The 27,098-nt window shown below is 29.9% G+C and overlaps 2 protein-coding genes across 15 annotated transcripts in view; one reads left to right on the top strand and one right to left on the bottom strand.

Moving 5' to 3' along the window:
- LOC126856260 (uncharacterized) overlaps positions 1 to 27,098 on the top strand; it is a 155,236-nt gene that overhangs the window by 46,993 nt on the left and 81,145 nt on the right. The gene's annotated exons all lie outside the window — the stretch shown is intronic.
- LOC126856272 (uncharacterized) overlaps positions 1 to 27,098 on the bottom strand; it is an 86,021-nt gene that overhangs the window by 20,122 nt on the left and 38,801 nt on the right. For 8 of the 14 annotated variants that reach the window (XM_050604653.1, XM_050604657.1, XM_050604651.1 and 5 more), the window contains 7 exons: positions 8,630 to 8,824; positions 8,202 to 8,369; positions 7,702 to 7,843; positions 7,441 to 7,473; positions 2,980 to 3,182; positions 2,257 to 2,354; positions 1,071 to 1,280 (listed from right to left, as the gene is read on the bottom strand). In XM_050604653.1, the coding sequence (XP_050460610.1) occupies positions 1,071 to 1,280; positions 2,257 to 2,354; positions 2,980 to 3,182; positions 7,441 to 7,473; positions 7,702 to 7,843; positions 8,202 to 8,250 (735 nt within the window). In that variant the 5' untranslated portion in view covers positions 8,251 to 8,369; positions 8,630 to 8,824. Of the gene's footprint in view, positions 1 to 1,070; positions 1,281 to 2,256; positions 2,355 to 2,979; positions 3,183 to 7,440; positions 7,474 to 7,701; positions 7,844 to 8,201; positions 8,370 to 8,629; positions 8,825 to 9,236; positions 9,317 to 9,402; positions 9,463 to 27,098 lie in introns of those variants that run through there. The other 6 variants (XM_050604655.1, XM_050604658.1, XM_050604663.1 and 3 more) reach the window with 6 other exon arrangements.

The raw sequence follows: 27,098 nt of genomic DNA, 5'->3' as shown, positions 1-27,098 counted from the left end.
ATGCTCTCGCGAATGAACTAGAATTCATGGCATGCTAATAGCATACGGTAGAACGTTTGCGCCTTTACATCCGCGTATTTCCGGCCGTGTCGACATTATTCGAATTTTGTGTTGCCGACGACTATATGTTCGTTTACATCGCGCAATATTCAAAAATCCGTCGTATGCATAATGGAGATTGCACATGCACATTGCACCAGCCCTGTACGTATATAATAAAGTGCCGATATTATATGCAGATTTCAAAATTTCGAGAGAATGAATATCAAACATCCGACGTCGGTTCGACTTAATCTCGTAAATTGAAAACTTATATATCCACCCACGTTCTATTCGCGTTTTGAATGATGTGACTAAACAATTTTCAACGAAGTATATTTTTGAAAGCTATAACATTTAAATTGGAAGATCGACCCGCATTTGATTAAATATTTCTCTGATTCTTTGCCCTGATAAATTTTTATATTGTTCTAATTGTAAGAACACTACTACATCATATGATTTCAAATATCGACAGAAATCTTTGTATTAAAAGGATTGATATTAATCCCTTTTTTAGTTGATTATATGATGATATTAAAAAATCCATAATAAATTGATTGAGTGTGTCACAAAAATATGTATAATAATATTCAGTATTTTAAGATCTAAAAGAAAATTATTTGGTTTTGCAAGAAAAGCGATAAATTTTAATTTCAATGAAACTTCATATATATATATTGCATATGGTTTCAATAAAGCATATTTAGAAATCTTCAGTTGCTAAATAAAGTTTTAGATTACGAAGATACGTTCTTCTGAAGATGCATTTATTAAATAGATATATTTACTAAATTATTCGAAATAAAAAAATGTTTTTCATATGGAGGAGAGATATCTGTGTTTTTAAATAATTTTTAGCAACAAAAGAAAATTTCTAATTTTTTCTTTTGCCTCTCGAATATAATAGTCTCATAGATCCATCAGCCAGATTTTTCCAGGTTCAAACACTATCTGGGCGCGGCTTATATTATATGCGAGCGCAGGAAGGCTCGTTGCATCATATCGGATGCAGTATACCTATGCGTTACCTGAGAGCACGCGTGTTGCGTTGGATGTTGCGTATACGCGGAGTTCGCGGCCGTGCACACACCCGTGCCGGGAACCTTCAACTGCTCCTTGTAGTCGGGCTGATAAGGCAGCAGCATCCGGATCTTGCCCCAGCGATTGAAGAACAGCGCTATCGCACCCGCCCAAACTATCAGCACTAACACTACTATGCCCACCTCGACGCCGCGAATCTGTGAAGGGAAGACAAGTCGCGTTGTCTTGATTAATTCGCGGCATGAAAATATTCATGCAATAATAATTTTTATACGTGTATCTTGTAATATGTTTTCGGCATTCAGCATATTTGCATTTATTAAGGGATTCGTCAAGTGAGACGATGTTCGTTACTCCCTTATCTAGCAGCTTAAAATAAATGTCTCTCTTTCTCTTTCTCAGACGATAAAAAGTTAGAAAAAAAAAAATATAATTTCAAGATACATAGTTCTTCGCACAAAAGAATTGCTAATCGAGGCGAGAAGGGATCTTCTCGCCTCGATTAGATTTTAAAAAGTTTCGCATCCATATTTCAGTCTCTTTACACATTTTCTTCTTTCTTTCATACCCCTCGTAAAATGATTTTATATTCCACTAGGTGATAAATTGTCTATCTACCTTCCTTCATGAATAATGTTTTGCATTATTGATTTCACCGAAGAATATGCATATAGAAGTTCTGAAAATTGTTGTAAAATATACTTTGCAAAAAATTATATAATTATTCTATGTTATATGTTCATGCGAAGAATATGCGAAAAAAAAAGAGAATTTTTGAATCTATTATAATATTCTCGGAAATCGTATTTGGAAAAAGCTGCGAAATACTGAAATAGAGATAAAAGAAGCTTTATTCAATAGCATATTTCTTCCGTTCCTATTTCAATCCTTCTCGATACTTCACGGTATATTTTATAAAGTGATTTTTCCTCAAAATACATATTATGTTGCCTTCGGTTTCATGTAATTTTTAAGAAAATTCTCGATCACTAATCGCGTGTTTATACGTGAATTTAGATTAAGAAAAATATTTCAAGCTTTTCCGTCACTGTCATAAATAAATCGGTGGATTACTTATTTATTCAATGTTGAAACGGTACAGTACTTTCAATGCTAGATAACAAATTTTGAAATGAAATTGCGCATTGTTTAGAAAAAAAAAAAATAGCTTACTTGTATATACGGTTGAGGTTGTTGTGAGGACGGTGGAGGTGGAGGAAGGGGGCCACCAGTTACCGCTGCATCTTGCTGTGGAGACGTGCGTGGTGGCTCTAAAAACGATACGAGCTCGTTTACACGATACTCGCTTCATGTCAAATCGCATCGTATATGTCATCGCTGGCGGATTTTACATGATTTACGTTGGATATTGTCACGTCGGAAAATAATTGATAAACTTATCTAAACTAATTTTGGTGTACTATATATGATTAACGAGTTTGAGCAAGCAGAAAAAATGATTTAGAATTTCCGGAAAACGAATTCTCTCTTCAATTGCAATTTAATCTGTATGATATTACGGTCCCAATGTTTCAAAAATAGAATTATATTTTCAAATTAAATAATCAAAAAAATTCTTTAATACGTTACTCTACACATATCTTTATTTAAATCCATTTTTCCGTACACATAAACTATTATAAATATAACGTTTATTGATGAAATCTATTGAAGAAAATGGAACAGATAAAAAGCAGATACATTTACGGAAATGTATCACAGGACGTAAACAAAAATATTCCGAAATACAGTTGGCAGCAGTTTTGTTAAGAGATTAAATAAACAATAAATAAATACGCGCGCAGTAATAATAAATAACTACGGAAGCATCATGACGGACGTTCACGATTACTACACAAATTATTAGAGAAATATTTCTCTTTGTCAGAAACGCACCTGTCACGTGTGACCGTGATGCCGGAGACAGGTAAAGCTTAGGAAGGCAAAGCTTACCGAGTGTGCGGAAGACGATCGGTCGACTTCGAAACTTCTTTCCGGCTCTCACGGCGGTTACGACCAGCTGATATTGCGTATCAGCTCGAAGGTTGCTCAAGGTGACCGCTTCGCTATTTCCTGCGACCACCGCCACCACCCTGTAACTAACCACCTTGCCGTTATGATTCGATATTTTACGCTTACGATCGCGTACGCATAAGATCTCGATTGAGATCGACCTACGGAAATATTTCAAGTGCAAACCGATTATCTCGAAGATTTTCTTATTTTTATATATTCAGAAATAATTACTATTAAAAAGTTAAAAAGCCTTATGCCTTAATAGAATCGCAATATAATAATTGCATCATGGCAAGCATTAAAACGATTATTAAACTTCGATTTAGCGTTGCTATGGTTTGATAAATTCCACTCAAAAGGCCATCGTTATGTTGCGAACGACGATAATTGGTTTGATATTTAGACATACCGTTAATAATCCTGAAAGATCGAGTTTATGAAAATAATCTGATGGAATACTGATATTTTCGTTTTATTGCGTAACATAAAATAAATGTTGTTATCAAGATCATCATCATAAATATTAAATATATATATTTTTATTATATATTTTAGATGCAAATAAAATAATTTGTTTAATGTGGTTTAATCGGTATAAGAATAATACTATAAATGATTTGAACAATATAATCGAATAAAGTTGACAAAAATTTCAATGCATAGCAATATGCTGTGTTTAAATTACATTCAAGATATTATCTACTTGTGTTTTAAAGAATATTAAGTTCTTAAGATATTCTATATCCTAAGTATCTATACCGTGGAGATATAATCTAATCAAATATTCTAATCAAGTGATGACAATATTAAATCATAAGTGAAGTTGTCTATTCTATTAAATTACCCCTATTTTTTAAAGATTATAAACTACATTGTTATATAACGTCCTCTCTATATGTACAAAATACATTTGATGTACTGCATATGTGTATTCCGCTGTTGATGCTGAAAATAATATAAAACTCTTCTAAAGTAAACAAAATATAAAATAGAAATAGTTTGATTGAAGATTGAATGAAAACAAAGCCTCGAGCTACTTACAGCAAGTGTTTTCTAGATAGCTCCAATTAACCCATTTAATATCCCCTCTCATATGTTTTTGTCGTTACATAAAGCCGTAATCTGACTAGCCTAAGTGCATGTAAGAAACTTTATATAACGAGACTATAATACTAGACCGTCCTATCGCGGAAAAGATCGATATTATGCATTTTCGCAAGAGACTACTCTTTTGAACCTTTAGTATCATATTTAAGGGAACGCCACACAATGGGTCATTCGACCTGTTCATGTTTGCGTTTTATCATAAACTAGCGCACAAGATATCTCTCATTAAATACATTTCTTTTGGAATCAATTTTCTTTAATAAAGAACCATTGATACTTTTTGGATTATGTCGATGTTTGATTATGCCTATCATTCTGCAAATATTTGCAAGTCAAGTTCTCTTCACAGGAGTGAAAATAGAGATAAGTAATTATGAAAATCTGGAAAAGATAAAATTTTGTTTTTTGCTAGATAAAAATTACTTAAATTTTATAAATTTTACTTTAGTAAAAAATTTTAAATAATATTCATATTTTTGCTCCGATTGTTAAATATTGAAAAGTAATGACATTTTCTGCTGACACTTTCACAATTTATTTTACTAAAAATTTCGCTTTTTAACTTTAAATATTTTTTTGTGAAGCCTACTCAATATATCACGATTCGATATTCCGTGCTTGACTAATTTAAATATTTTTTTTAGATGTAATTTGTACGAGTTGAATTCTATACACGTTTTATTTAATTTTGCATTATCTTCTTGATATATTGCCATTTCTAAATTTCATTGGTTAAATCATTCATCGTTACTTTCATATTTACGTAAAACATACATAAATGATAAGTTTTTTTTTATTGCTAGTTTATATAAATCTGTAAACTATTTTATTCTAATGTCATAACTTCAATATTATTTTATATTACAAATAACATTTTAAGCTTGTTACAATTAAACTTTTATATAAAATTACATCTGAAAATATTTTTAATACTATATTTAGTTTTTTGTTATTCTAAAATAATGAATTGAAATTTTAAAAAATTTGGAAAATCTACAAGCTCAGATATACTATCAGAAAAACGATCTGCATATATGTAGAAGATGGGATTATATTATACTATTATTATTATATTGTAAACATATTTATATAATATGCCAAATTTATATTTGTACATTTGTGTAATGTATCAAAATACATGATTTTATACATAATTATCAAATCGTGAAAATTAATATTATTTTATTTTAATGAAGTGATGACAATTAATACTTTAATTTTAATCCTTTTTGCTAAATGCATGTTTATGTCAATAATATTATTTGCCATTATTTATTATACTACATGTGTTATTTTAATTTGATCGTTAACATCTTGAAATTGAAGTATTTAAAGCAAAACTATGCAATATTGCATTATTAATTAAAATTTTTAATATAATATTTATATTATTTTAAAAGAATTTTTCCTCTATGATTTGTTGCACATGATGAAAATTTTGTTATAATATATAATTTATTTTATTCGTTTTTAATTTCAATACGATCGGTTTAAGCAATATCTGTTTTAAATGGTATGTTATTTTGTGAAATTTGAAAAATTCAATTAACGATTACCGATGAATTGTACTATTAAATAAATGCACATTTTATGATAAAAATAAGCGATTTTATCGATGAATAAAGGTAAACAATTTTACACGTCAAATGTTCTAATACTCAATACCATAATACTTATTATACTTTATACACATCGTTAAAATATTTTGATTTTCGCGATTTTGACAATTACTCAAGTTATAAGCAAAAGAAACATGTCGCTTGAAGAAAAAATGTGATATACCTGTGGGCATAATTCCTGCGCCGCAAAAGGAGGTAAAAATCTCAATTAATATTGAGCTCTTTTTGAATCAATGTAGATATTAAATTCGACACTGCGGATTGATACATTCATTATTTCCCTCATTCTTTTCTATAAATCCATAACTTGTCTAAATCTATCATCACGACGTAATTTATCTAGACATTGCGATGCATCTGTCAAAAAGCGAACACGCGAGCCCCACATATGTGAGATAGAATTTATTTGATTTTAATTATCTTTTCCGTTCCGCTCATATTATATATATATATGTATATTCAATGTTATATCAAACGGAAGTATACATCTCACTTTACTTTTATTCTGTCATGCTTGAATAATTCATTTTTATTTATTTTTTATTGAATATAATTTTTTATCTATTTAATGATATGAATTTTGTCGGTATATTAAAAATGTCATTTTTTAGAAAAATACAATTTTTGTAATTTTTGTTAATATATGTATGTTAGAAAATATGTTAGAATATGTTAGAATATATATATATATATATATATATATATATATATATATATATATTTTCTAATATATTTTTTTAATATTATCTGTGTGCAACTTTTATTTTTTTCTCTATTATAAAATTGGATAACAAATTGCAAATTTATTTTTACCAGCTAAATTTAAAATAAATAATATTTTTAGTTAATAGTTATTAACTAAAAATCGTTTCCTAAATTAAGAAAATTTGGAAAGACATAAAGATATATCTAAATATAAACGATGATTAATAGATGAAAAATTTTATACTTGCTGATATTTACGTAATAATAATAATTATACGGTGTTACAAACATCCCACATGTATCTATCCACGTATGAAATTTTAATTTGATGATTTATATATTAAATGTCATTTTAATATTTTAACTGTTGAATAGGAGAGATTATATGCAGTTATATTTAAATGTTTCCAGTAATTAAAGGAAATATCGGTGACATGTAATGCGCGTGTTTTTGCATTAAACACGAGATCACAGGCATACGTGCATCATGCACAACTCAACCTTCTCGCTATCTTTTTAATTCTTTTTTAATAATAAGTGTATATTTAGCATAGAGCGCAACGCATTATATATGTTGTAACTTGTTAAACTTTTTACATATACATATATATACCACATTCGAACCTAAATGTCTGCATTGCGGCATTTTGTCGCAATTCGCGAAGATGTAGGTATGTCAGTGTGTTTCAATTTTATGTCATGGAATGTGTGGAATGAGAAAAATGAAAAGTAGAAATGTAGATCGAAGGGGATTAAAACAGAAAAAATTTCAATTTCTCATTTATGTCACACACGCGCGCACGTAAAATAAAATAAACATCCAATAATTTAATCCCACAGGATTATTTCTTCAAATCATGAATAATAAACTTTCTTCCATCAAACATCAATATCATCTGACAAATCATACCTTTCGTGAATCTTATCCGTGTTTGTATGTGACCTACAAAGAACAATAACTTCCTAAAATAAAAACATTACGAAGACAAGTAATTAACACAGATTGAGCGTATCTTTCATTGAAAAATTTGCATTTTTCTTGAAGGATATACCGATACCGAAATAGACAGAACGCGAAATTAGTATTTTTTTTTTTTTTTCTCATATTGTTTATATTATGGCGAAATCAAAGTCTGAGTCGATTCGCAATAACGAAATCACTGTAACGCACCTGGCGTCGGTTGGCTTGTATGTGACGTCGTATTTCTCGACCTGCTCAACCTGGCTGGTGCTCCAAGAGACACGTACAGACGTCGGATTCAGGAACATTACCGTTATGTTTTCCGGGACACCGGGAATGCCTGTCACCGAGCCTGTAAACACAAAATATATCTGTCATTATCTGATAATATATCCGCTTCTCTAGAAATGTCGATTGTCTCGAAACAATGTCGCTATCCCTTTGATCAAAAGCAGAATTCTTTTTTAACGAAAATTTCATTCAATCATATCTTGCCTGGTAAAATTTTAACGTTCAACTGTAAATATTTAGCAATTAAATTTGAAACAAAGATTTTGCGTTAAAGCTCTTTTAAAATTAAACGAAGAATTAAAATTTATTATCTATACAATTATATTATTACATCGATTATCATGTAATATGTTTCTCATAAAAAGCCTTTTTTTATTATTTTCTATTAATTATGCGTAATCACGAGACTCTTTGTTTACCTACGAATCCAGCTCCTTGGAGGAATAGTATTGTGGCCCAAAGGACCATGCCGCCAGGATGGCGGGCCGGATATGGACCGCGTATCCTTCCGCACACGTGTCCGTCTCCACTTCTGTTTCTTATTGTAGCCGTGCGTTTTTACGATGCCAAAGCGAAATGCCAGTGATCTGTACACACATTTAGCTAAATTCTAATCTAAGATCTATACTGAGAGATTTTTTTTAGAAACTCTATCTACACAAAGAATATTGTAAATTGTGTGACAAAAGTTATTAATTTTCCTTTTTTTATTATTCTGTTACACTCTGCTCATATTTTGCCCATAATTGATGCAAAATTTTGCAAAGGATATGTTTCTAAAGTAGATGGATCAATTTTGTTAGAGAGTTTTTGTAAAACAACGCGTGTATAAAGACCTTTTTATTACCTGTTCATGTACCTTTTTGAGCGTTCCGTATCTTCTATTTTCCTTTGCCGTACTACATCCTTTCCCTCGGGCTATGTCATAACAATGATAGCGCGAGATCACCGCCTCACGGTACATTATTCAGCCGTGCATTTCACTTGTATCTGGTGTTATTTTCCGATGCTGATCCGTTTACAAGCTCATTCTAAGTTAGAACTATAATAATGCAAAAAAACAAATAGTTAATTTTTGAATAATTTTATATTTTAATCTAAATATTTGTTTTAATACATATTTTTTATATCGCGTTTCTAACATAGAAAATGATAGACAAATATAGTGATCGAAGAAGAGATGTTGAATTGTTGCTCCTAAGATTATTATAAATAATCTATTTCATATATTTTATAAAAATCACGTATCAAATAAAATGCGTTCCCTTCCCATATTACAAATGTAACATATTTGAAATTTTTCTTAATTTGCATTTATGTTTTAAATATTCAAAAACATATCTCATCCGCGGATTATTAATGTATGAACGACTACGCTTTGTTTATAATTAATTATGTTTGTCTAAAAAGATTTTAATTAAAACATTTCTTTCTCGCGCACACAATACACTCACGAGAGCGGCGTCGTTTACTCTCAAAGCGGAATAGAACATCTCGCGTTCCGAAAAAGCTCGCGTGACCGACAAAAGTATCGCGCCTGATAAAAGATCCGGCGTACCCAAGCAATTCGCGCGCCTGTCTTAGTCTGCGAATCGTGAGTACGTAATGACGCTGGCTGACCTTTCCGGATTGCGTGGCCGCGGTGCACCGCTGCGGTACCGTGCCAACGAAAATACAACAGACAAAGCTCCGGCGGTTCGGCTGTTGGCAGCCGCGAGCTTGCGAGCAACAAATGGGGCTTGCGGTTTACATTGGGTCGCCTTTATAGGGCGGTTTCCTGTGCAAGCGCCTTCTGCTACAGCTCACAGCGGCGTAAAATCGGGAAGGAGAGAATCTATGTTTTCGACGTTCTCGACGAGAAATTCTAGGTGAGATGCATCAAAGAGAGTTTATGATATAAGACAGCGATGATAAATATCACCTAATCAAGCTGAAATCTTCCTGAATAACAGTGACAATAAAATTTATAGATAATTGCGAATGATGTAGCGATATTGTAATTTCTAAATTTAGAAATGATTGTTTTCAATATAATGGCATGATATCATTTTATAATTATATATGCACGGTATTATTTAAATATCTTCAATTATCTTGACTCTGCAATTTTTAAGTCTTTTAATATCAAGATCCATCCATAAACGCACTAGTGAATTCAACGACTTATATGCTGTGAAAAATATTTCCATCGGATGAAGGATAGTTAAGTTTTTCTTTTTAAGTCTTTTATACGAGCAAGCGAGCATTTTGTCATGCTTCATAGAGCAAAGCTTTATACTATGTAGAAAAAAAATCGTTATTTTTTGTGGTCACATCATTATTAGCTGTCAAGCAATACGAATTTTTAAACTATTTCGCTAGTTGAACGCGGTGCTCATATTTCTAAAAAAAAAAGGAATAGAAACAAAAATTTTTTAAATTTAACTTTATTTACAGAACGAAAATGTTCAAGCTTTCAGAAATTAGCTTGCAAAATATCAATTTTATGAATTCTATTTTGATGCCGACAGAGGTGTAATGCATTTGTTTGCTATGATTTACGTGACGTCTGTGACTATATCGTATAGATGGTATCTTTTTATATACACAACTAGAATAATAATGAAGAAAAAAAAAAACTAGAGCACTTGAGTATGTGCATCGCAAATCTTTGTTTTATGATCATAAAAAAAGAGAAAATATGTTAGTAATTGAAACGTCGACGTCAATATAACGATTTTGATAACACAAAGCATCTAAATATATTTAAATGTTTTTTTTTAAGCAGGATAAGATTAAATATATTTAAATTTTTAATTTAAAATTGTATTAATATAATATAATATTAAAAACATATTTAACTTTTTAATATAAAAATTGTATATATCAGAACAAATTTGAAAGGTTTGTCAGGATGTTTGTAGAGACCTTTCAATATATGTATAAAGAGTATATTCATGAAAATCCATCCATTATTCGGACCATTTGTCGCGTTCGTATATCACCGAAAACTGACACAATTTGGCAAAAATAATGGCCTGTCCAATGGCACTCGATTTTTCTTATAATGATTCATATATTGAAACAATCTGGAGCACGCATCGCGCGATTGTAAATCTTAGATACTATTGAAATATAAGTCACTTAAAGTTATATTTATGTTGCACACATACGCTTACATGCAAAACTGCAATACAAAGTTGCATGCACTCTGCATTATGATAAAGTGTAATAGCTACTCGATTTGCGATTGAATCATGATGATAATGACAATATTATTCAAAGTTCTTTCTCAAAGCAGCTCAAGTATATTTTTTGAGATGATAAAATATTTTTAAAATATTATTATATTTTATTTTAATAGAGATAGACTATTGCTATTTACAAGAGAGAGAGAGAGAGAGAGAGAGAAATATATTATTTATTTTTTATAAAAATAATTATAAAACTATTTTTTAAAAATAATTATATATATTTATATATACAAATTTTTGTTTATTAAACATAAAAAAAAACAAAATGTTTTTCTTTATATGAAAAATTTATATAGAATATCAAAGAGTTTTATTGCTTTGTCATTCTTTATCCGCATCTTCTTATGCATTTATATATATAAGAATAGTAAGAATATTTTTATTCGAGAGAACTCGTCTTTTTTTCGCAAATCGATTTATGCGTCATCATTAGAATACGGTATTAGAATATTCGGCGATATATTAGAATACTCCATTAATACGGGTAATCAATTTGTTGACGGATGATCATTAACCAAGGATATATTTTTTTTGTAATCGCGCGAAGCGATCTCGTTAAGTGTTACGATTTACGGAGCCTGCAATCTCTTAAAGGCGATCGCATTGCGGCCATTCATCTTGCGGTCGTCTCGCTATTTCAAGAAAGCTCGCGATACATCGGTTACACACGCGACAAGTTCGATGACTTTTCTCCCTCCACTTTGGCGAATGACGAACGCTTTGCGCGTTGCATAACACGTCGCATAAATCTGCATTCGTAATTATCTGGATTATGCATACACTGACCTCGTAATAGTAAAAAGCTGTTGTTCCGTTTTTAGATCTTATATTCAAAACATTCAAATTTATGTCAATTTTGAAGTATCTTAAGAAGAGAGACGCGCATAAAGCTCAATCAAGCTTAATTATGATTCCGTAGCGATAATTGTGAAAATTAAATCAAGGCTCCGTCCTTTATCAAACGTCCAGTTCTCTCTTTGTTCAAAGTTTAAAGATATTAAAGTTGTGAGTAATATAAAGTTGGGCGATTATTTACGTTGTCGCGTTGACTCAAGCGATAGCAAAGATTCTAAGAGATGGAAAATAATATGTAGATTATGATGTAAATGCAATTATACATATATACATGAGAGAGAGAGAGAGAGAGAGAGAGAGACCAATGCAAAACTAGTTAATCAAAAAAATTTTGATGTCATAAAAGATTACATAATTTTCGCTCGTATGTGCATGCGATTTTGCATTTTACGCCGACAGGATGGATCAATGATTTCCAGTCCTATTTTTTCCTTACAATCTTTTCAAGCGTTCCGTGCATCATATCGGCATTCTTTTTATGTGCTCCATATATTTATACGCGATTATAGACTCGGCGGATGGTGGTTAGCGCGGTGGCGTTATAAATAGATGAGTGACTGTTGCTTGCTTCAGCATGGCGAAAGAAAAATAAACGTCTACGTTACTGCGAAATTTTCGTATATCTTCCAATTTCTGTAAACGATATAATAAAGCACACGTGATAATATCCGAAATAATGTTCTTAATTCGAAAAATACGAATGACAATCTCGCCTAAAAGTTATCGATGTACACTTTGTTATAAGCAGTTTTTCGTATGCTAATTGGACATTGTATAAAATAATAATGAATCTCTGTAATGTGATGCGTTACATCGACATGCCGATTTATTAAGATGAACATGAAAAAATTGTTGTCATTTTTGGGAGAGTTGTTATTGCAAATAGTGCTGTAGCTCGCAATCAGATTAAAGTTTGTCGATCTATATTAATCAAAGCGTTATGCATATGCGTTCTCTGCTTCGTCTCTCTCTCTCTCTCTAAATTGCGTTGCCTTCCAATTATAGTTAGCATACTCCAGTTGGATATAGTCGTCATGTTTTCCTTATTTATTTTTGGCGTTGCTTGATATCAGCATAATATTTCTTTTCCTGCGTTTGCTTGCATCGAGAAGATTAAAACGAGTATTTAATAATATTAAATCTTTCCTTGATGAAGACATCAAAGCACCAACAATTTTCAAAATAAATTAAAACTGAAAAGATCTCACAAATTAAGTTTCTTGCCAGTTATAAAACAATTAACGACTTGAAAATTTAATTTCCAAAAAATATTTTATTTTTTACTTACTAAATCTGTTGATGTGTCAACACACATGTTTGTAAAAAAAATCTTATAAATTTATTCTTTTATATACTTTATTTTCTATACTCTTTTTCCAGAATTTTAACCTAAAGTTTGATTACCGAAAATAGATAGTATCAAAAAACTGCAACAAATAATGGCTTAAGAATTTAAATTTTTTATTTGAATCTTTTACTATACTATTATTGCAATTAATGTGTTCAATTAATATTTTACAAAATTATAAAATTTGAATCTTTAGTTTATAAAAGTCATTGTAATATTAATTATATCATTAATGAGAGAGATTAAATGGTTAGATTTGTCATTGGTTTGTCACGAGTTACGATTTCAATGAAAATTGTGTTTCTAATTATTAGAGTAGTTATTTTATTACTGCCTTCGTGTCCTTTGTGCGGTTTAGTTAAATTATGCATTTTGATAACCACACAGAGTAACAGTTTGCAATATTTGTGGTAAACATGTTTTCATATTACAGTCAGTAATTTACATCTGTATGTATAATTAAAATGTTATGTTATAACATATAATTTCCTTAACACAAGTTTTATTTGATATCTTGAAAATTGGTATCATATATTTATGAAACATTACACTTTCAATCACTTTCGCGCAATTTGTGAAAATTAAATAAAAAAAAATTTCTTATTTCAGAAATAGCTTCTCTATAATTTGGTTTTCTTTTTCAATATTACGTCTTCAACTATTTAAGCGTGAATGATTGGTTAAAGATATACTCTCTAAGAATAACTTAAACAATCATTCATAGACTAAAGAATTCATTAACGTCAATGTCGGAAACAATCATGGAACATATTTATAGGTAAGCCATCAAACAAACTGACGGCAAAAGTGTTGTTCTACCGAGAATAGCGAGCGTAATTTCTATATCGATCACGATGTATCGCGATGTTAATATCCAATGCGCAGTAAGTTTCTGCAATGCCGAACGAAATACATTATATTGTATTTCACCTGTTTTGACAATTAATTCCAGTAATAACACAACTTGCCGAGGAAACATAGCAATCATCTAACTGCGACAGTAAAATCTGTACGAACGTAATTTTCAGAAACTTCAGGTAACTACTAACGATGCCTCCGCATGCAAAAGTCGTTAATGCAAGTTTTTGCATATTTTTCACGGTGTACGCAATGTGATATTGGTTAAGACTGAATGCAAAATACGGATAGCGAGACATTTTATTTCTTTCCATTTTCATGCACGTGCAGATAATGACGAAATACGTAAACACTTTTTTATTAGAACCACTTTATAAAGCAACGAGTTAAAGAAAAGGACCACGTTGTTCAACAAATTTAGTTTACGATATTTGAATATATTTTTAACAAAGAGAGAGAGAGAACATATAAAATTATTTTTATTTTAATATTAAATGCGTTTCATTACATGAAATTTTCTTATTGATAAATATATATATATTTTTTTAAATTTTTCAGCTTATATCATAATTGGATTGAAATCTGTTCTTGCAGGAAAACTCATTGATTCGTTGAATTGTTGTCTGTAATCTGATAAAATTTTGTGAAATATCGATTTTAATTTATCTCGAGATATTTTTTAATATATCTTTATCGAAAAAGAAAGCTGGTTTTCAGTTCTGTATTACGATTAAATGAGATTTAATTAGGATACGAGAATTATTAGTAAAACACAATTAACGGTAATTTCTGTCTTTAATAGATATGATAGATTGCTTTAATAATGTCTTGCAACAATTCAGAATTTCAGAATTTAAAATCAAATTTATCCAAACATTGTAAGATTAAATGTTTGTTTGCAAAGAGTTTTTTTCGGATCTTTTTTCAAAGGTTACTCTCTATTCATAGCATTCGTTCGTTTTAATCTATGCGGTATACCTCAGTTTTAATTTGTGCGATATAGCTCAGATGAGATAAATTTAAATTTTTAATATTGTAATATACGCACTTTTCATTATTACGAAGAAGTAGAAAATCTTCATCACATCACCGAAAGCGTTTTAATTTTATGTACTCAACGTGACTGTGAATTGAATGTTATCCTGCAATTTATCTTAGGCCGACTTTCTGCTTTCTATTTAAATATGAGAGTGCTAATTTACCTTCTCTGAATTTCTTTTATCTTCGCGCCGCAATATTACCGCGGATTATCATACAGATCACATCACAAACACAATGAAATACCTAAAATTTTGCTTTTGTATATTATTATACGATTTGCGAATGATAATGGATTGGCACCTTCTTTCGAAAAATCCGTAAATCTTCAAGCTCATATCACGTGTATATACAAAGAAGAAAAAATATATCTACATCGGAATTTAGTCTAATTTAAAATCATATTTATCAAATTTGTATCTTATATTTTAGAAAATTATATCACGAATATAATCGTCCTGTATAATAAACTTTAACTTCACTAACATCTGCAGTTCAATTTATATGAATTCTATTAATAATTTAATTTTCAACTTTTGAAAGAAATTGAATGTGTTTCTCTCTCTCTCTCTCTCTCTCTCTCTCTCTCATGTGGCTTCTAAAGTTATATCTATTTATTAAAATAATTTTTTTTTCACATGTTAGAAACGTTGCTAAATTAATCTTTATTATTGACAGCTATGCTATGCACTAGAATAATTCGAAATATATAAATAAGATAATATTAAACTGTACGCATATAGCATGTCTCTCGATATTTATTGAATTGTAGATACTATCTTATTACAAGTATAAAACATTTTTCTCATCATATCTCTATAAGTTCTTTATTTTTTCACTGAAATGAAAGGAAGAAAATAAAAAGGAAATTTCACATAAACGTGATATCGATATTCGGAATCTGGGAAATTGTGAAATAAAATGTCAGCCTACGCGATTCATTTCTTTATGAGACTCTCGCTTTGAACATGTACCCCTTCGGATTCCATCGCTCATGTTTGCCTCGAAGCGGCTTGTCATAAAGTCGTATACGTGCGTTTATAAATACGATGTCCTGCTCCGTCGTTTGTGCCTGTGGCAGTTACGATCGACAATGATTGCTCATTCCGTGCACATGCTCGCACGATACTAAAGAAGCTCTTTTGACATCTCGGTATTCTTGAGTTTGCATAAAATTCTGCAGAGAAACTGAGAAAGCGAGAATATAATTCAAGTTTATAAAAAATATAAAACTCATATATGTATCCTAATTTTAAATTTTAAATAAAGGAAATAAAATTAAGATTTCAAACAACTTTTTTTTGTTTATCCAATAATATCACGGGCAAGAATAATTAGAGAAAAACGATGTAGTTCTTACATGATATATGAGCTATGAAAAAAATTGTACTGCAATGTGTGTTGCGACGCTGTTATAAATTTTTCGAGACATTACGTTTCTCTTCCGCGGAAATAAATGACCTTTAAAGCGCGTTAACTCGAAAAATAATACCAACAGAAATGAAGACGATTAAACAGACATCAGGGCAATTAATATCCATTTGCACTGCTTTTTTAAGGCGTGCTATGTTTTCTCAAATACTCTCGCTACGTACTCTTGGTGATTCGTTTTTCTCAGAGTGTGCTATTATTATAAATCATCCGAATAAATCTCGCTTAAGACGAAACGGCCATATTACATCGCACGTTTTAACAGATTGAAGATCTTTACGTCATTACTGTGAAGGAAGATTCGACGAAGCTGTAAGCTTCGTAGGTCGAGTTTACGAAACTCGTAAGCCGAATGCAAATATCTTGTCTCATCCCCCGATATATAGCACTTTAATTTATCAGTGACAAGGATTATCGCAATTTATGGCTTTTTCTTCGATATTTTCGAGGCACTTGATTCGACTTGTATTACGTCAATTTCAGAATTGATTTCATCAATCTAAATAAAGAAATAATTATTTCCTGACAGCAAAGCTTACTGGTTTTCACGGGATATTTAAATGTTACAAAAGATAATTAGAATTACGTTAATTAGATTAATTGGAAATAGAGAGATCTGCGATTCAAGGTTTCCTTTAAATAAATCCGTTCTTCCAATCTTCGTTATGAGCAATTCACGTGATTTAATATCAAGCCAATTATATTATGATATATACCGTTCTTTATAACATCCGATGCTGAATTGTGAGGCGCGATTGACAATTGTACATCCACACTTGTGTCTTTTCAACCAGGATCGATCGATCGCCCTTACGTGACGCATCGTAATTGCATGTGTCCAACTTTGCGATGTGTCCCATATTGGTTGTTACTTTTTATGGGCGTTCGTTTATGAGAGAAAAAAAACTCAGAAAAACGCCAGTAAAAAAGCAAGTGAAACTAGGATCGATCCAGGAAGAACGATCGACGATACAAGTTGATCTTATCTCGATAAACTGATAAACAACTTTTTCCCACTGGCATATAAATGATTATAATAAGAAATTCTAAGCTAAACTCTCATTGTTGGTGTATCACGTAATAATATTACTGATATAACCAAGCCATTGTAATGATTTGAATTTATTCCCTTGATAATTTGAATTTATTTCTTATAAAAAAAAAAATTTATTACGCCAAATAATTTATCACGTTATTGTATATTATACATTATTTTGAGTCAATTATTTTCTTATTAAAACATTTTGCAATAATAGAGTAATTTTTTAAATTCTTAAACAATAGAAGAGAGAAAGCAAACAATTTTATCACTTTGAGAAATTTAGATTCATATTTGAAAGATAACATGGAAAAAAAGTTCTTGGTAAATTTTATACTATTTTTCTACATATGTATAATATTTTTTTTCTTTAGAATTATAATTATTAAAATATAATTTTGTTAATTGATAAATTTATCTGCATGTGAATAGAAAATACAAAAATAATTTCGATGCAGTTAATTTTGCCTCCATCAAAACACATTTGTGGTCGCATTATTCCTCGATTTTACTCCTACCGCCGGGAGTCACGAACCACGAAGGTTTGTGGTGACGCAAACTAAATGTCACTGTCCACAATGACCTCGGTTAGAAAATAAGGATGCTGTTGACGCACCCATTTATGCAGATTAACGAGTTGCATTCAAACACAAAGCGTTCACATATGCGGCAATATCTCTTATCTCTTGAAAACCTATTATTATATTTTTTTATCTTTATATTTAAATATAGATAAAAGTAAACTGATGAAAATGACGTGCGAGATCTTATTGCGCTTTTACATATCAGCTATTTCCTATAGTTCGCAGCAGAAAAAGTTTAAAAAATTTTAGATTTTGAAATCCAATGAGAGAACAAGCACTCAAAGAGAGACGGCTTCCCCTAGTCAGGTAACAACGCTCCAAAGAGAATCATAGTAAATGCAAAAAACTTTTGAAAAGCTATTAAAAATTCTCAAGTTTCATGTTGAATGTCAAGAGTGAGGATGTATTCCTACGTTGTTTTTGCCGTTATATAATTATCCTCCTCCAATCTCGTTTGTTCCCTCAGTTCCTCCATTTTCTTTCATCATGAAAGTTTTATTTTCATCAAATTCCATTTCATATTTCATTACAAATTTAAGCAAAGTGAAATCAACCTAAGAGGGTTAGATTCAAATCACTATACACATTTTTTATTATTTCGAGGTAAATTACCATTTCATTTGCTTTTCGGTTAATTGATCGCTAACATTCATAGATTCTCATTAAAATTTAATACATGACTCGTACTATATATATGATAATGCGAACCCAGACAATATCAGAAGGTCAAGACAAATAAGATGTCTAAAGGACGATAAGACATCTTTTAAGGACATTTATTGTCTGGAAAGTAATTATTATGACATGTAATTTTCATTCCTTTTAATAAGAGTGGAAAGAGTGTACGTGAAGAAGAGTAGATTTGCTTTTATACATCATATTATATTGATAGTTTTTGAATAATAAATCAAAAAATAAAAAATTTAGAAGTTTTGCAAATAACATTTCAAAGATGAACAGAGTAAATCTTATGATTTTATTTTCTTCAAGTTATGATTTTAAAAGGAAATATAAATTTTTTTTTATGTGAAAAATATTCTCTGCAATCTTCATTTATTTCCTACAATCTTCATTTGTAGTGAAATTTTTTTGAATTAAATAATTAAATAATTGCGACACAACTTTGAAATTGCGAACAATTAAGAGTGAAAAACAGCTTGAACTCAAATGCAATTAAATTATAAAAAGTTTATTGCATTTAATTTAAATGTGTTTAAAATCTTTCTCTAAAAGTTTTAACTATATATTTATTATAATTATTAAGATACTTAATCCACGTTGAATATAAAAATGCTGCGCAATACGTTAATTTGTACAATTTAACAAATTATGTAAATTTTTCTAAAAAAAATAATTCTTTTAAAATTGGTCAAGCGAATACTATTGTTACAATCTAACAGATTTCAAGAGAAATTCTGTATATAGGACAATGGAAATATGGCAAATCATTGCAACGCAAGAAGTACGTAGATACAACGAACTAACTTTTTGCGTTTCGAAGAACTTTTCTCACGTCTTCTCACAGCTCTTGAATGACCGCCTTCGTTTTCTAGAGTACCTAAGCGATGTGTAAATCTAACATTGTTACATGACACTAGCATTTGTATTTCTCTTATTCTATGTACTCTATGTATATATATATATATATTTCTCGAATACACTGCCGGCTTGCTATTCTGTCGCCTAGGCGATGACACGTTCCAGACTCTCGAGATAGAGACAAATTCTGACCGGTACATCCCTTTGTCGTCCCGAGTTAACGCATAGATGTCTAGAGGCGTTTTGCACTTTCGAGTTACGAAGAGAAGTAAAGCGGCAGTTACAACCTAGGGCTTGTGCTGCGGCAATTCTTGGTCAAACTTGCGACAAATGCAGATTATTACAAGAGGAAATACCACATTAAATTTGCATTTAAATTTTTCAAAAAGAATGTAAAGGAAATTGAACTCTTACATTGTTGCGTATTCATTTTACGAGAAAAGCGTCGCGTTTGTAAGGATTATCATATTTTAATGATATTTTTTTCGCTACCCGATCAATTTGCATTTCTATAGAAATTCTATAGAAATTTTCTATAGAATTCACTATATCGGCAAAACCGTACAAAATCAATTTTATTGCTACATCATAATTTTATTATTAAATAAATGTGCGCATATATTTAATAATATAAAGGTTTGGGCTTTTTCAGATGACGACAAAGTACAATCGGGTTGCTGATAAAAATTGAATACACAGCACGGTTAATTAATATGATTCTTTCAATGATAGTTATGTAACAATCAGTATGCGCACCGAGGAAGCACAATGAGTCGGCTAGCCTCTATAAGCGACAGGTCTTTATAAACGACAAGCCTCTATAAGCATTGATTGACTACTCGATTCTACATTTCTCTGTATAGACATAGTGGCATGGAATTGATTCGAAGAATTGGACGTTATGAAGAATATTATTGGATTTTCCGCGCAGGAAGTTTCTAGGACGATTTTTTGCCAAATGTAATTATCGAAGGATGTACGGATCTGCAAGAGTGTGCTCTCTTGAGATTAAAAAAAAAAAAAGAGAAAAAAGTTTGTTTAAAGAAAGAACTGTTCCATTAATTAAAGTTTTATTTAAATGAGGCTATAAAAATTATGTTTAATGGTAGCAATAATACAATAAAATTATTGCAATATGATAAATATATAATTGGAATATAAAAATTCTTCTCTAGATATAATGAGACTCGACACAGCGGTAAAAAAATATAAAAATATTTTCTGACATTTATATTAACTTTTGATCAATAGAAGTTAAATGTAAAAAGTAACTAATAATTAATATCTATGATCTTGTGTAATTTTGCAATATGTCACGAGTTCATCAAAATCAAAGAGCAATAATTTTTCCTTTCAATATTAAAACTGAAAAAAATTGTTGAATATTTCACATATACGAAGCAGATCTTTGTTATTAATAGCGAAAGCTACCAAGCAACATAAAGCTGATTATCGGATTTTCTCGATACAGGTAGGAGTGTCCTTCTAGATCTCACCTATACGAACGTCGGGTCTGTTAATTAATATTTCTTCGCGCAAGACGTTTTTATAAAATTAGAATTGTTTACGTTTACATTTGTCAAGTGTATCGATTATCAAGTCTATTTATAATAATTTTGAGGAATTTAACATTGCCGTGTCTATACATGGTTATATTATGCACGACGAATAAATGGAACATAACGCTCAATTTGCTTCCGGATCTCATTTTAATTATATCTTTTGACTTAAAGACGCCCAAGAGATAATCCCGTCATAATTTTTTATTAAAGCGTGGATATCTAATATAGAAGGGATTATTCTTACTTTTTACTTAGGATGCGACTTATTCAACGAGGTGAAATGTATGTTACTTGCGTCTTTGAATACGAAAACCACTTCTTTTAGTGAAAATAACAGGGAACTCTGTGTTTCGTTAAAACAAGATGGAAATCTTGAAAAACAACAGCTTGGGATTACAAAAACTGCATAAACTTGTATACAATGATATGCAAATAAAGCTGCACGTAGCTTCACATTTTTAAGTTAAAATTTAATTGTTGAAATATTTAAAATGTTGTTGATTAAAAATAAATAAATTATTTCTTCGAGGAAATATCAAATCTTACTCTAAACTTATTTATTAAATAACAACATTAAAATAAAGCTTGATGGTTTGGGAATATTTTGTATATTGATGTATCTATTGTCATAAGAAATTGCGACATTATTCATTATCCATTATATATGCGTTATTCACAATAGGATTATTAATTGTTGATTTGACAGGGAAAATGCAGTTCATTATTACGTAATGTTTCTGAACTGTCTATGTTAAGGCTATTTTCGTTGCTGACATTTGCATGTATGTAACGATCGATTCGCGACAGTTGGATGACTACGATATTAGATATCACTCCATGTTATGTTAGGACGTTACCGTGATCGAATTAATCCACTCAAAAGGAGGCAACGGACCATTTGTTCGTTAACAAACAATCAATAATCCGATATTTTACATAAGATTGATTCATAGCATTATTGAAAAATTGTGGTAAAATTAAAAATTTTTAAGCAGATTTATATGAATTGTTTAAATTCTTTTACTCACATCTGAAAAATTATGCATGTCGATTTAATGGCGGATCTATGGATAAATATCAGCATTACTTTGTTGGTTAGGACTTCGATTACTATGAAACTTTAAATAATTGTGCAAATTTTTAATTGGTTTTTTAAGAGTTAATAGTTATATTAGCAAGAGTAGTAAATTCAAGTTTTTATAATAAATAGTGTCAAAAATGTTCTCAGAATAAAGAAAAATGTTGTGCAGCATTTCGTTAGTAAAAATTGCAGTAACAATGTCAATCAATAACGCATGGTGCGTATGCATATGACACGCATTACTGCTTGTCAGCTTCACAGTCGACAGGATACGTACCTTAAAACGCAATTTATGCACTGCAAATAATGCAAAATAATTTTCAAGGGCATGGTGATGTGACAAATCTCATATTAAGATGTTAATTGAAATATATAATAAATTCCTCTATAGAATTTAAAAAAGAATACAATTTTTTAAAACATATACAAAAATTATCTTATCTTTGCTTATTTCTGATTAAAAATTTTTTTATATTTTATATTATATTACACTTTAATATTTTTTAAAGATTAATTTTTGCATTTTATTAAAAAAATGTTTTTTATTAATAACACATTACTTTAAAAGCAATACATTATCATAAATTGCATATAAAGAAAGAAATTTAAATATTGTGCAAACAAATATAATTGATCGAGACCGTAATATCATTTACGTAACTGTCCCACAATTAACAAAGTTTTACGTAAGATAATAATCTCGATAGAATGCTGAGGTATCTGCGAAATATATTTTCACGCGTGAAATGAGGAAAAAAATATCTGAAACGAGATGCTTCAATATCTCGACGAAAGATCTCCAGAGAAATATCCAGAGTAGGGTGGCTTTAGCAAATTTCTTTCTAAAGAAAAATTGCATGGATGTTTTTTCACATACTGTCGACTTCTCATATGGGCAAGGTTTATTTTATTCGCGGAAAACTGAAAAATATACAAAGAAGATATAAAAATTGATTAAAATATAAATAACATCTATTACAGATAAGATCGTATTTATATATTATTGTATTACAAAATTTAAAACTCTAAAGAATTAACAATACAAAATATATATTGCCATATTTTCAGATTATCATTTAAAAAGATTTGATAAAAGCGTTATATAATATTATCACCATTACAATATGATTACAATAAAAATCCACATTTTATTCCACGTAAATCTAAAATATTAAATATGAAAAATTCTTGTAGGATAATCGATTGAAAAATAGCATGAAAAAAGAATAAAGAACGATAACATCAAACTGACAAAATATCACTGGTTCAGAATTTTACACAAGTGCACAAGAAATGAATGACTTATTTCCTCATAAAAATAATCGGCTTGATAATAAAAATTAGAGAGCAAAAAAAGCGAAGAGCCATACATATAATATCGATTATATACTTTGATGTTCAGACTTATTTCTTAAAAGATAACGAGATTTATCTATACATTTTATCTTGACAATATGTAATCGCGCCCAATCGCGCTTAATCAAAGGCCAATTACTAGCAACAAGCTTATACTTTTCTCTTCTTTACAGTACAATTAAGATCCTTTTTTATTAATTTTGATCACGATAAACCATCGCCAGAAGCTACTTTATAGCAATAATAAATAAAATACACGCATAAAGATTATTTGAGAAAAATAAATACAAAATGTATACTAAAAAGAAAAAGAGAAATTAAGTTATGAAATTTGACAGATCACAATATGACAAACAATTAAGCAGGTAACAAAATCTCATTTATCAATTTCTTAATACCATCAGTTTATGAGGTTTTATTACCGATTGAATATTGAGAATAAAAAACTTGAGAGAGAAAGAGAGAAATTTAGTTAAAGCAAGATTGGAAAATGTGTATCAAAGATTTGATCGCATAAATATTCTTTTAGTTTAATTATTTAGTTTGAAAACTGCCATGTGAAAATTACATTTTCACACATTGAGCATCTCGCGCGAATCTGCGCTAAGAAAACATCCATTTCCATATTCATCAAGGAAACTAATATTAATATTACTAATAATTAGCATGATACAAGACATCTATTCTGCATGTTTAGTAGCCGCGTGTTTCCCGAGCGTGTTAATCTACCACATGCGGCGCGGCTTCCAATTTGAACGTAATTTCGCGTAAACAATCGCTCGACAATCTAAGGATCGCGTATTATTAAAAGCGATCACTGCCGCATGGAATAATCACAATTATGGCCGGGAGAAATTGTCCGTTAAATGTAGACGAGCGAAACGATATTCTAGTCGAGACACGGAAGAAAGCGTGTTTAATTAAACAGAGTAAAGAAGATATATCGTTCCTCACTTTTTGTCTCAAAGTTTGTATCTTTTATCTTTGGTGAGAGCATATATAGCGAACTTTGTACCTCAACACTTCTGAAGTGTTTCCGACGACAAGAAGAATGCGAAAAAAGAAGATAGAGGAGAACGTAGGAGAATAAAGCAGAGCGACTTCATTATGCCCTCAAAGTGAAGTTCCTCTTTTATGAGAATACTCCTTAAATCCAATTTTTGAAGATTATATCTACAGTCCATTTTACCTACTGTGTTGAAAAGAATGGATATAAGAATAAATTTTTGTTTAGCAACACACATCAAGATTCGATTGAACAAATCTCTATCACTATAGCGTATAAAAAATTTTAATTAATTTATAACAAATTTTAGTCTCTCCAAACTATATATGTTACATTAGTAATGTTATCAAAAGCTGTGGAGTAGATAAGTATTATTGATTTCAGATATCATTAACTTATTTTCTAACGATCACACATGCGACAAGACAAAACCACTATTGTATTTTTTTTTTAGACTTTAATAGTATACAAGGACAAGAGATACAGTAGCGATAATATCGCAAGGTCCTCTGGAGAATCACGATCGCACGCGTTACTCGAGCCACGCCTAAATTTAACAACGTGGCTCCATTAATGCATAATGAGCAAGGAAGCTATGAAATGACGTGACCTTATCTTCCTAAACAATTGCAATCTGCGATGTTATAAGAAAAAAACAGCGAATTAATAAATTAAAAATAAACTAATAGACATATAAAGCTATGTCATCATATACAAAAGTATCGAATAAATAGAAGATTATATTACTATTGTTAAAAATTTATGTGACTTAGATTTATTAATTTATAAATAAATTGTAAGTCATGTGACTATAAAAAAATTAATTTTCTTTTTTTATAATTGACTTATATAATTTAATTATAATCAAAATATTCTAGAAATTACTGCACAAAGATAACATAATTAGTGTAAAATAATTAATTATATTGCATTATTAATTAGCTTCTGCCGATTAACTCAATAAATGAGTGATTTGAGATAATTGCATTATTCTTTTTAATTAAAATTCAAAAATAAATTATTTTATAAAAATGTTTTCGAAAAGAAATGATAACTGATATTATTACATCATTACGCAATGCTACGATAGATGCATTTTTCATATACGTAACATATATCCATATATTTATGCGCATTGCATGCATGGAGATGAAATCGAATATTCCATCCTTATTATCTAGATAAATTCAATCTCTGTCACATAATGGTATCGATATTTTGCATTCCGAAGAAAAATTGTATGAAATATATGTGTTGCAAATAGATCTAAAAAAAAAATTATTGAAACATAAAACAAATATACAAAATATAAATATAATGATTAAATAATAATTCTAATGCTTTGAAGTCAATCGGGAACATAAAAGCGTCATTATAATAGAATGGTAAATTATTTTTATGTAATGTGCATATTCCAGAAAGATACATAGTATGTATTTACATTTATATATAAACATTTCTAACTTATAATTTTAAAAATACATATAAATTATATATTTTTTTTAAATTAATTAAATCTACTGCATAATTCTTAAGCGATATTATATCGAAAAACAAGTTTAAAATAGAGTTGAAGAATATATTAAATATTAAATCACATAAATATAACAATTTTATTCTAAATCGTTTAGAACTTTGTTATATATATCATCATGTTATTTACTCAAATATTTAAGCTCTTTTTTGCCACAGACGAGTTCAGTAAATCTTTTATTCAATTTTTTCTATAAAATTGAAACAGCAGACAAAGTTGATATTATATATTGTAATTTTTAACCAAAGTTTGCAAATATATCAAATCATGTATTATCATATCGAAAAGCACGATCTAACCAAGTTGAAAAGTTTCCATACTTTTTATAAAGGTGAAACATTTTGGGGATGAAAAGCCTAAAGATCTGAAATCAGTTTATCCAAGGATAACTGAGCAGAATAAAAGAATTTCCTCCGGGCGAGTTTGTCTTAATATAATAGAACGACGTTTACTTTTTTTTTCCTCCGGTCAATGGCAATTGACAATAAATTCGAAGAAAGTGGGTCGACGTGTGCCATGAATGAAAAGAGCTGTACTTAATCTTCGCTCTTTGATTTCGTCAATCGTAAAATTCTGCAAACTGTACGCGTGATAAGAGATAAATAAAAATCATATAAAACGCAAAACGTGGAAGCTTTTGAAAAATGTGTTCTTGAATAATCTTTTGATCAATAATTCCGACATTTTATAACTTACATGCAAATTTGCAGAAAATCTCTGCATGAGTTTTTTGCTTATTTTAATGTAAAATTAAAATCGCGTAAAATGTTATCAATTTGATCAGTGGATTAAGATTTACACAATTATAGATACTATATATAGATAGAAAATAAATATACATGTATATGCATA

Source organism: Cataglyphis hispanica, chromosome 18 (assembly GCF_021464435.1).
Source record: "Cataglyphis hispanica isolate Lineage 1 chromosome 18, ULB_Chis1_1.0, whole genome shotgun sequence".
Lineage (NCBI taxonomy): Eukaryota > Metazoa > Arthropoda > Insecta > Hymenoptera > Formicidae > Cataglyphis > Cataglyphis hispanica.
This window is presented reverse-complemented; position numbering and strand designations above follow the sequence as displayed.